Raw genomic sequence first — 12,020 nt, 5'->3', positions numbered from 1 at the left:
TATTTTATAGATACACGACATTTTATTTTAAAATATTTAAAATTAATGACTTTATAAATTTGTTTAATGACTTGAATTGATAAACATCCCTTCAAAACGAATTCATTTTATAAATAGATTTTAAGAAATTAAATTATTTGACCAAATAAATTAATTAATTATCATTTAAATGTGTTTATGGATCACCCTCCCCTCTCGGTACTCTCTCTTGCTCTCGCTCCCCCTCTCCCTCTCCCCCCTCTCGTTGTCTCTCTCATTAAAAAATATACTATCAAATTTTTAGATACTATCGAATAAAAAAAGAAAAATAATATTTATCTATTTTTAGATACTATGGAAGAACAATCTCATTAAAAATCTCTCAACTCTTTTGTTCAACTCTCTCTCTATCTACTTCTCCATTTACATCGTAGGCCAGCCTCATTCTTCGACGTTTTGATGCACCCGTCGCCAGCAATTGCTAAAGGTCATCAGAATCATAGAGATTAAGAAAAAATAAAAAAACAAAGATTTTGAAAAAGGTAGGTAAAAATCGATCCTCCCTCGCAAAGAAATGATATTCAACCCAATTTCCCAGCCAATCATCCAAAACTCTCTTAATACATCCAAGACACTCCTTACTTCTTACTTCGCCCACCATTATAACCAATTAAAAAACAAAGCACAAACTATATAAACCATCCTATTCAATCAAAATACACTACACGTGAAAGTAATGGCCCAAGTTTGATTTACGCTACTAAAAGTTATAATCAACAAGACACATTTCTTTGCAACCATATATTTAGCTTGGTCTTTTAGTAGCTAATTATTTCTTTATCACTCTCGACTGTATTCATTATAATTTCACCTACCACAACATCATATTTTTAACAATGCAATCTTTAATAAGATGCTCAACCTTTCTAATTTAATATTTATAATAGTACAACAATATAAAGACACTAAAATTGAAACTTGGTTGTAGGTGTACTCGTACAGACAAAATCTCTCATTAACGATTTAAATAAATATTTATTTGAGATAAGAAATTCGAACCTCCCATCTAAACATGTGTCAACTGTCGTTGAATTTAACTTTGCTTTATATCGGTTAAATAAGTATGTCTTTGTTAAGTTATTATTATTATTTTAAATTTTTTTAAAAAAGTGGCAAAACTCCAAAAAGGCAAAATTGAAGACGGGCCCACGTGCTCAGCGAAAACCTTGGGGATGAAGTTTACCGTACACCATAAAGCAAAATTCTAGAGCATTTTCCACCCTTCAAATTTTCCTAATTCCAATCGTGCCCTTCGCCAATTGGTCAAATTACCGAAGACGGACTCTGACCTCGTGTCAACATATAAAAGCCCGTTCATCTACCTCCACGATCACTCCTCACCAAAGCAAAGCAAAAAAAGAAACTCAGAAAGCGGGAAAATTTCTGGAGACCAGAGAGAAGAATCAGTCTCACGGAAGAGCAGACGGAAGGATTCTCTTCAATGGCTTCTCCGTCGCCGTCGTCGTCGTCGTCGTCGCCGCCGTTCAATTTCTCGGCTCTTCCGGTCATGTCGCTTAAAGAGAGAATCGTTGAGAAAATTCGCCAGAATCGTGTCACGCTTATCGTCGGCGAGACCGGCTGTGGTACGGTTGCCTTCATTTCGTTTTAGTTCTTCTTAGTGTTTTTTCCTGGTGGTTTGTTGGCTTTTGATTGCGCATTAACAAGGAGGAAGCATGAACTTACGGTTATCGTTCTCGCTGCAACTTTCGCTACTGTGCTAGTTACTTGAATTTTAAAGAGAATGAGGGAGTGATCGAAGATAGAGGATCATTGCGTTTGTGTTTTTAAATTGTTGGTCTAAGGGAAGAAATGATGCTTGTTATCCGCTTGCTGCCTCTTAGTTTAAGCTGCATGGTTGTTAGTTTCTTTCTGCTCGATTACATTGGTTATGGTCTATCAGTTTGTTAGGTTCTATTGCCTGGTTTTTTCAGGGAAGAGCTCTCAGATTCCTCAATTTCTCTTGGAAGAAGACATGGGACCCATTATTTGTACTCAGCCTAGGCGTTTTGCTGTTGTTGCCATTGCGAATATGGTTGCTAGAGCTCGGAACTGTAACATGGGAGATGAGGTTGGATATCATATTGGTCATTCGAAACACTCATCGGAAAGGTACACGAAGATATATGAATCGTCAATTTCACATTACTAGTAATTTTTGCTTACTCTATTTTTAGATTTTTTTTTTTACCAATTCTTCACGCTTCCAGATCGAAGATTGTTTTCAAAACTGCTGGTGTTTTGTTGGAAGAAATGCGAGACAGGGGATTAAACGCACTCAACTACAAGGTGATTGTACTGGATGAAGTGCATGAAAGATCTGTGGAGTCTGATCTTGTTCTTGTGTGCGTGAAGCAGTTTCTGTCGAAGAACCATGATCTGAGGTCAGCACTTTGCTTTAGTAGTCCTTGTTTTCTGATTTGTGGGTAAACAACAAAAGATGCAACTTGTTGTAAGTTGACATTCTTGGGCGGCCATACTTGCTCTGGCAGCTGATCTGTTTGAGTCTTTTTAGGGTGGTATTGATGTCAGCAACCGCTGATATTGGAAGGTATAGGGATTATTTCAAGGATCTTGGTAGAGGTGAACGTGTTGAAGTGCTTGCAATTCCTAGCTCAAACCAGAAAACTTTTTTTGAACGAAAAGTTTCATATCTTGAAGAGGTGAGCTCATGTTATTATTTGGAATCAATCTTGTTTATTCTACCGGTTCTCTGCCTAACCATTGTATAATTGTGTATCTTTGCTCCTTGTTTGGTAGTTCAGTGTGTTAATATTTTTCACATTACTTTTGGTGCGGATTGTTTTGATGGGGTTCATAATAAACTATTGACAATATTAGTTTATGTCGGAAACAATCACAACCAATTTCCTAAAAATTGTATTGGGCTTGAAGCCTAGAACATATGTCATTATTACTGCCACTAACCAATAATGGACTAGCTCAAACTGCAATGTAACACATCTTATGTGTGTATATATGATTAATTGAAGCAGATTTAACATAGAAAGTGAAATGTTTATTCTGTTTTGACTTGTCGCATTTGGCAATGAACTTGAAAAGTTATTCAGATAAATAAGAAAGTAATTAACAGAAGGACTTCAGAAGTGTTTTGAACTCAGAATCATAGATTTATTAACTTAGTCATATATATCAAGCTATTTCTTCACAGACGTGCAACCTCTCTTCTGTTGACACTGCACATTGGATCAAAACATTTTATTTCAATAAAATAAACATTGTTCTTGTTTGTGTTGCTGCTGAGAATTTTTTGAACTTATATTTATTTAACGTTATTATGTACGGATGCTTTATTGTAATGGTGTGGGGATGTTTGGGAGAAAAGCAAGAAATTAAAGAAACATATTATGGAGTATCATTTTGAGCTATTTTTCATCCTTCTGATAAAGTTAGCGAAGGATGCTGTTCCCAAATCAGCGACAGTGAAGGGTAAAGTAGGTAAATAAAGCATATAGACAGAAAGTTCTTGCTCCTTATAATCTGCCATGAATGAATTAATATGTAGTTCATACTATATGTTTATGATTATGTTATATGCAAAGATGCAGTTCCCAACATTGGGAATAGCAAAGTGTGAAGTAGGTAAATAAGGTATATAAACAGAAAGTCCCTGTTGTTTCCTGTTAAAAAAAATTAAAAAAGACAGAAATTGCCTGTTCCTATTAATATACTATGAATTAATTTGATTAATGGAGTTTAGAAATAGAATTATATCCATAAGATCGGAGTGTGTGCAAAAAATGGCTGTACAGGAGGAGCATTGATCTTATAATTAAATTGAGCTAATAAAACATAAGCGATCATCTTTGAGTTGTTTTTATTTAATTATGATTTATTTTTTCATTGGCAGGTTATTGAATTACTTGGAATTGGGTCAGATCTACAATCTCCTAGATATTGCAACGGTACAAGCCTTTCTACATCTGCTGCTGATATTAGGCCCGAAGTACACAAACTTATTCACAATCTGTTGTTGCACATTCATAAGAATGAGCCTGACATTGAAAAGAGTATCTTGATTTTTCTTCCGACATATTATTCCCTGGAGCAACAATGGGATCTTCTGAAGTCACATAGTTCTTTTAAAGTTTATATTTTACATAGCAGTATTGACATTGAACAAGCCCTGACGGCTATGAAGATTTGGAAATCACGTCGCAAGGTATGTATACCTAAAACAATATATAATGTCTAATCATGAAATAGAGGAGATAGCATATCAATAGTTTGTTGATTTTGATGTCAAGTGAACATTATGACGGTGCTTCTGTTGAGATGATTGCCATTTTATTCTCCATATTTGATCATTGGATACTTCCAAATTGGAGTGGAATTTGATGTCCGCATGGTTCTTGATGAGCTTTGTCAGCTTTCAATATTTTACTTATGTATGGCAACATGGCCACCACCTTTTTCTTACTCCCTTTTCTTATAATTAACTGTTATTTGATCACGATACATCAAAATATTTTATGCAGGTTATATTAGCAACAAATATTGCTGAATCATCCGTCACAATACCAAAAGTAGCATATGTAATTGATTCATGCAGGGCTTTACAAGTGTATTGGGATAATAATCAGAAAAAGGACTCTGCACAGGTTGTCTGGATTTCTAAATCTCAGGTATAGTATATGTCACCATGAATTGCCTCGAATCTTGTTGTTCTATCTTTAACTTCACGGGTGTTTTTTTTTTTGGTCTAAATATATATGTACGGTCAGAAACGGAAGCTTAAGTATTGGCCAAATTTCATATATTTATACTGCAATATGCTCTCAGGCTGAGCAGCGTAGAGGAAGGACTGGTCGAACTTGTGATGGCCAAGTTTATCGATTGGTAACAAGATCATTTTACCAAAACTTTGAAGATTTCGAACGACCAGCTATACTGAGGTTATCATTGAGGCAGCAAGTGCTTCTAATTTGCTCGACTGAATCCAAAGCAATTAATGATCCAATTGGTATAGTAGTTTTCTTTGGTGAAAGTTGTTTGTTTAACTGACTAGCATTTTTTCTAAGTTTTATTATCTACTTTAAGGGCATGCTATCTTCCCTTCCTCTTTTTTTATGGAAGATTTGTTTTCAATCTCAAAACCGGAGGGAACATAAAAAAGGTTTAAATGATTTAAATTCATATTAAATTTGGAAAATGGGATAAGTGATGGATAGGAACAAATAACTAAAATAGAATGAAAGATAAAATGATAGAAGGATTAAAATAATTCCCAAGTCATTGGAGGTACTTGGACCCACCCTCTTGAGATCACTTACGCTTAAATCACACTACACAATTGCTCACCATCTTTTCTCCTTCACTCTATTTATAACAACTCTCCTTAAAGACTTCCCTATCTAATTACTTATATACCCTTACTATTCTATTAATAGCTCTAATTACCTCCCAAAGTTTGTGAACTTATTGATCTCCTCACAACCAAATTAAAAATTGGATTAAAAGACCCAACCAGTAAATCATCTATAGAGCTAGAGATAATAAAATACCTAAATTCCAACCACAAAACAGCCTAATTCAGCCATAAAATCAAGTAACCCAAATAAAAAAAAAAACCCAAATACAGCGCCAACACATTCAAATACCGCCAAAAAAAAGGCCAATTTAGCCACAAAAACTGGCACTGATAAATTAGTGTTGCTTAGCCACAAGTAGATTAAAAAAGTTTCTCAACTAATGGATATTTTTATTTTTTACAACTTCTGTAAGTGTAAGATGAAATTAAAACTCAGGACACTATCATATCCATGGATGAAATCCTTTGCTGTTTTTTAATTTGACAGCAATCATCAGACTTAAATTTGCATTCTGCTGCCTCAAACATTCAGCATTCTAATTGATTGATATTCTTGTTTAAGTTCATTTAAGTTTTACTCTAGATCAATGGATCCTCAATCCTCCTTCCTTGAAATCCTTAATAAGGATTCATCCAACTCCTCTCCTTCCCTTCTCATTGAGCCCTCAGGAGCAATTACTATCAATATCAATGATTGGTTAGCTTTTCAAAACATGGAGTTAGAAAGGATTAACAAAGAAAGAGTTATTTGTATAGAAGCTCCTTCTATAAGGAAGTTGGAGCCAAAAGCTGAACGAGATGGAGAGATTGCTGAAATTCGGGCCAAATATTCTCAAAATTTTGAAGCCTTGTTTCCTGAAGATTTTTTTGGAAATGATTATGATGTTCAAGCCTCTTAAAATCTTTTGCAGTGGGTTCCTTGTGAGTGACAAGGCTTGTTCTCAATGTTCTATGCTTTTTTTTTTTGGATAAAGAAACTATTCATAGAAAGACAAAGGAGCCAAAAACAGCCTAAGGGACCAGGGACGAGAAGACCCCCTCCAAAAAAGAAACTAAAACACAAAGCTCTCCATAAATGTTCGATGCTTTGATTCTCTTAATGAATGTGTTTTGCGTTTTGGATGCTTCTTGGATGGACTTATAAAGATATCTCAGAACTCCATGATAGCCACCTATCTAAGAATTGATTTCTTATGTGTTTCCTTGACAACCAAATATAGTAGAATCAGACGATTGTTTCGTGAGATTAGTCGAGGTGCGTGCAAGTTGGTCCAGATACTCACAACTATAAAAAAAGCAAAAAAATATCTCCTCCTTTCATGTTCTTTTTTGTCTTTGTCTATTATCGTTCATGTTCTTTTGGGTTGTCTTTCTCTCTTTGGGTTTTTGTTTTCCCTTTTTTTATTTTCTTTTATTTTCTTTCCTTTGGGAGGTTATATCATTTGAACAATTTTGTTCTTTTTCATTAATCAATGAGAAGTCCGATCTTGTTAAAAGAAAAAAAAAGGTTTTAGTTTTTTGTTAACTCAATCTCAATTTAATTATTCAAAAAATAATAGTCAGCATGTGTTTGTTGAAAGTGTAAGAGATGTGCATGCAGTAAAAGTCGTGGAAATTTGTATAATTGTTATTGATCTCATGGTGTTGTGCTTTTTAGTTAGTGTCGACTTTTTGTATTGTGGCATTACTATAATCTAACTGGGCGGACAATTGATTTATGGAACATGGTTAGTTTTGCTGCAGAAGACCCTTGATCCACCTGATTGTTACGTCGTTGAAGATGCATTGAATCTGCTTGTTCACATGAAAGCATTAAAAAAATCTCCGAGAGGCCGGTATGAACCTACATATTATGGAAGTCTACTAGCTAGTTTCTCACTGTCTTTTGATTCTTCTGTGTTAATACTCAAATTTGGAGACATCGGAATGCTCCATGAAGGCATTTTGCTAGGCATATTAATGGATACACAGCCCTTACCTGTACTTCGTCCTTTCGGAGATAATAATTTGGTATTTCTTAATTACTTGTTATTTGGATGTCCACGTTTAATATATGCATGTGATTTAATCAACTTTGGACGGTATTGGATACAGTATGCAGAGCACATAAAATGCTACTTCGATGGAGAGAGTATTGATACTATTCCTCTTGGCTTTAAGGAAATGGCATTCATGGGAAACTTGCATGCTTTTCATTTCTGGGAAAAAGTTTATAAGGTATTACGTCTTTATTTGAAGAGGTATGAATTTGTTTCCTATGATTAGCCATGTAATCTAATAATTTTTTCCATATAGGATAAGATACGTGTTGAATATTTGAGCAAACTTGTAAAGCCTGGTAAAATGCAAGCTAGCACATCACCACCTTCCAAGAATGAAGAAGAATGGTGTTCTTCTCACAGTCTTGTGCATTCATCTCTAAATCACGTCGCTGAAATGTGTATGGACTTCATTCTCATCTTGCTTCAATTATTCTTTATTTTCTTTTAGCAATTATCGCTTCCCTCTGCATCTTTATATTCCTTTAGAGCTCAGCTTATCCTGAGCTTTTTTGTCTGCCTTTTCAGATGAAGATATTGTACATACGTTGCACCAGTTTCGGCCCAAATTTTTAGGTATGTGTGACACTCTAAGATCGTCCTACAATCCTACTCAGTTTCAGCATTCATGCATTCTCAAATGTCTCGGAAATGGAGATGACCAATCAAGTGAATCAAGAACCTGTGTGTCTCAACCATATGTTGGTACTAGCTATGCCCAGACCAATCAAGTTGCTGGGAAGTTGGCAGATGTGATCAAACAGGTAGTCTTATCTTTTTGTCCCTTCTACGAAATATGGACATTTACTAACTTTTCATTTTGAACAGATGAAAGTTATGTATGCAAAAGAACCAAACAATCAGCCCTTAAATTCTATGAACGGTGGTTTTGATGACCATAATGGGACCTCTCTTTGTGTTTTCTTTGTCAATGGATCCTGCAACCGAGGGAATCAGTGCGTGTTTTCTCATTCACTTCAAGCACAGAGAGCTACTTGCAAATTTTTCTTCTCTCTCCAGGTATCTATTTGGTTATTTCCTTTTCTTTTTTTAATTTAATGAAAAGTACCACTTTCATTAAGAACAAATGAAAGAAAAGAATACTAGAGGGCAATATAAAGAAAGCCCAGACCAAAAGGAGCTAAAAAACTAGCAGGCTTAAAAAATGAAATTATAAAAATGGACTCCAATTAAAAGGAATGAGAGATAAAGGATAATCGATAAATTCTTTAGTAATGGAAGCCTAAAGGATGCGCTGAAGTTAGCCAAGACTCAAAACACCCTCTCAAGAACTTTCTTGTCACTAAGGATCCTCCTATTTCTCTCAAGCGATATGTTTCATAAAGTCAGCAATTTAAGTTGCCTGCTAGAGAAACATCCCTCTATCACAAAAGGGATAGAATAAGGTTTCCTGACTTGCAAGAACGGATGCGAGCCAATTGAACACCAAAAGACCCCAAAAAGCTCAGATCGTTGAAGCAAACTGACAATGCCACTAGACATAATCTCGACTTCTCGAGGCCTTCTTACATCTACACCACTGCAGGCCCAGTAGAGCTGAAGACAATATTTGAATACGATCCATGATGTTAATCCTTCCATGGGCAATCTGCTGGACAAAAAATCTATCCTTGAAAATCCGAACCTTCCGAAGCAAGGAGAAAACTAAATTATTAGCTAATATGGGAATACTGTTTAGAGAAGAATAAGAAAATATCTCGACTCATACATTTCTTAAATTTCTTGAATAAAGCACATTTCATGAGACTGCTGGACCTTGCATGAGTTTGGAAACTTTAGGTGTTCTTTTGCTTGCGGTTTTAAGAAGTCTAGGTTTGTATGGTCTAGGGTTACATGACCTTTCTCTATTATTAAATTATGTCGTTTCTTTTGTTTCCTAATCCCATATAAAGCTAATAATACGACCTTTCTCTATGTCAGGGTTGTCGAAATGGGAGCTCTTGTTACTTTTCTCATGATCAGAGTCCATCAGACTCTTTTTCATTGAAATCAACTTTATGCTTGCCAGAAGATGAAGCTGCTCATGCTTCAACGTTTGAAAAATATTTTCCTAAATCAGAAGGATGCATTCTTGTAATGGATGACAGCGGGTTTCAGTTCTCATCAAACTTGGCTCGCCACTGTGATCCATCCAAAATCATTTGCACAACTAGCCTTCCACATTCATCTACCTATGATGCATCGTTAAATGACGCAAGAAAGTTCTGGGACCTTTCCGACCCATATGAAACCATCATTTCCAAAGCAGGGAAAAATCTAATTCCCTGGTATGAGGTCAAATGTATAATGTGGTTTCCACGTTTTGCGAGTTCGAAGGAAAATCTCGACATAGAGAAGATTCTGTTGCAGAAGTTTTTTGATCTTCTGGCCATCCGAATGTTGGCCGATTCACTTCATGGGGTTTCAGTCGTTCTCACCATGAATAACATCAGATTTTCACAACTGCAGGTAATTGTTGAGTCTTTCAGATTAAAGAAAGAATGTGTGTTTAGTTGATATTTTCATGATCGAAATCTAGATGATATTTACCGGTTTAGTTCCTAAACTTTTAGGGTCATTTCTTAAAAGTTCACAACTTTGACATTTTAGGTTAATTTACAAGTTTAGCATAAGCTCCTAAAAATTCACAAGAAATTTAGAAGTGTTTTATGGGTTCCAAAACATTCAATTTCGTGTCTAATAGCATCGTTGATTCATTAGACAATTTTTTTCAAAAAGATTGCAGCCTTGATCGTTGTAGCCTTATTAAATGATCAAGGTGTTATTAGATACAAAATTCAATATTGTATCTAACAAGTCCATAAATATTTAAAATGGTCAGGGGTCTATTAGACATAAAATAGACATAAAATTCAGGAGGTATGAGATACAATTTTTTTTTAAGACTTATTAGATACAGAATAGGAAGCTTATGGACCTATTCGATAGTTTTTAAGATCATGGACTTATTAGACATAGTCCTATATATTTAGGTACTAAATTTGTAATTTAATTATCTGAATATTCTATAGGGTGATTTTGGGAGTACTTTATTGGCATTGTTACAGGTTGAGAAGTTGGGTAGATATAGCTTTTTCTTGCTTACAGAGTCATTTCCATACGACGAAGCAAGCTTTGGGGAGTTGCCCGACAAAGTAACAACTAAAAAGCCAATGTTGGCGTCGAGGCCGATTTCCTACGTTTTCAACTTACGACCGCCTAGTAGCGTCCAGTTTGGTACTTATCGAGCAACACTCCGTCAAAGCCTATGCGATATCGAGAAAGGTACTTAGATGATCTCCCTGGTCTGCACCGTCTCATTGCTGACTTAGGAAATTTATTTTTGTTATAGTTCTGCCTTTACCTGCATGAAGAAGGCCACTTGAATTATAAAAGACCAAGAGAAGTAGATGACTTATTTTACATAGAACTTTGTTGAAAATAGAACGCCTTATGATAAAGTATGGAATGTGAATAGTTTTGGGAGTTGGGATGGAGAAAAGAAAGTATTATATTTATTACATGTCAAGGTATATTGAGAAGAAAAGTATGCTTTTTACGTGTTTAAATTTGGTATGGTCAAAAGTAATTTTTTTTTTTTTTGGGGTAAAAAGCTTCATGAATGTTTGGTTGCATAAATATTAGAAGTGACTTAAGTGCTTCTAGAGTAAGTATTTTTAGCCAAAAGTCTTTCAATCACAAATGACTGATGATGTTTGGTTTTACACCTGAATTGCTTTGTGGTGAAGTAGTTGGGTTAAATGTTTGGTTTTACACCTGAATTGCTTTGTGGTGAAGTAGTTGGGTTAAATTTATTTGGAGCGCTGGTAAATTTTTTTTACAAGCACTTTCATGTAAAAGTTACACTAATTATAATAGTTGTTACAATTGTACTTTAAGATTTTTAACTGTAAAAATTAAATCCTCAGACTTTTATAAGTTAAAAAATTGAAATTAAAAAAATTAAACCTTCAAATTTTATTTGACCTCTCTCTACATTTTTTTTCCCATTTTTTCTCCCCCCTTTCTGGCTCTAGTCTTTTCCTTGCTGTTTCTATTTCATACTAAGATTCCCACTGGAGAATGTGTTTGTTCTTTATCTTCTCTTATTTTCCAAGATCCTCTGGGGGGAGACTTTCCAAAAGTTGGGGAGTTTCTGAAACATGGAGTGATGAAATGCATCGCCTTTAATCGTCGTGGTACCATTCAGCAGTATCATTTTTACAATTGAAAACTTTTGGGGTGCAATTTTCTAATTTATAAAAAGTTTGAGGGTTGAATTTTTTTACCATTAAAAGTTCGATAGATATTGAACTTCATAAGTGATTTGTTCAATTTACCATTACAAATATTTACAAAAGTATTTTTAAAACACAAATATATACTAGGGATGCCATAGGCTCAAGAGATGATATACAAGTTTTTTTTTTTCGAATTAACTTTATTCTCAAAATAAGTTTAAATATTAGTCATATTTAAAAAAAAAATCCAACATTTTCATTAACATTTGCTTTTAAAAACAAAACATTTTCATTGGCATTTAAAACATTAGCATAGGTGTTCAATTGCATTAAAATGCAGTTGTATAATAGAAAAAATGAAAGGCATGGTTT

General features: G+C 34.7%; 1 protein-coding gene across 2 annotated transcripts; it reads left to right on the top strand.

The window, feature by feature from the left end:
* Window positions 1-1,365: 1,365 nt before the first annotated feature.
* LOC111022419 (zinc finger (CCCH type) helicase family protein) lies at window positions 1,366-10,930 on the top strand. 2 transcript variants are annotated; one of them, XM_088127307.1, is made up of 14 exons: window positions 1,366-1,622; window positions 1,971-2,148; window positions 2,247-2,420; window positions 2,552-2,699; window positions 3,908-4,219; window positions 4,536-4,682; window positions 4,840-5,020; window positions 7,101-7,378; window positions 7,529-7,585; window positions 7,664-7,808; window positions 7,936-8,171; window positions 8,236-8,427; window positions 9,349-9,876; window positions 10,476-10,930. In XM_088127307.1, the coding sequence occupies exons 1-14, from the start codon at window positions 1,481-1,483 to the stop codon at window positions 10,698-10,700; spliced, it is 2,943 nt and encodes a 980-aa protein (XP_087983433.1). In that variant the 5' UTR covers window positions 1,366-1,480; the 3' UTR covers window positions 10,701-10,930. The 2 variants fall into 2 exon arrangements, with proteins under 2 accessions (XP_087983433.1, XP_022155283.1); XM_022299591.2 differs by having other exon boundaries at window positions 7,463-7,585.
* The last annotated feature ends 1,090 nt before the right edge of the window (window positions 10,931-12,020 follow it).

Source organism: Momordica charantia, assembly GCF_013281855.1.
Source record: "Momordica charantia cultivar OHB3-1 chromosome 8 unlocalized genomic scaffold, Mcharantia_2.0 BLBB01000008.1, whole genome shotgun sequence".
Taxonomy (NCBI): Eukaryota; Viridiplantae; Streptophyta; class Magnoliopsida; order Cucurbitales; family Cucurbitaceae; genus Momordica; species Momordica charantia.
Note: the sequence above shows the minus strand (reverse complement) of the source record. Positions and strands in the feature narration are given on the sequence as shown.

Coding starts and splice junctions, on each gene's coding strand:
- LOC111022419 (XM_022299591.2), top strand. CDS start 1,481: ATGGCTTCTCCGTCGCCGTCGTCGTCGTCGTCGTCGCCGCCGTTCAAT. Junction 2,149..2,246: donor TCGAAACACTCATCGGAAAG/GTACACGAAGAT, acceptor TCACGCTTCCAG/ATCGAAGATTGTTTTCAAAA. Junction 2,700..3,907: donor AAGTTTCATATCTTGAAGAG/GTGAGCTCATGT, acceptor TTTCATTGGCAG/GTTATTGAATTACTTGGAAT.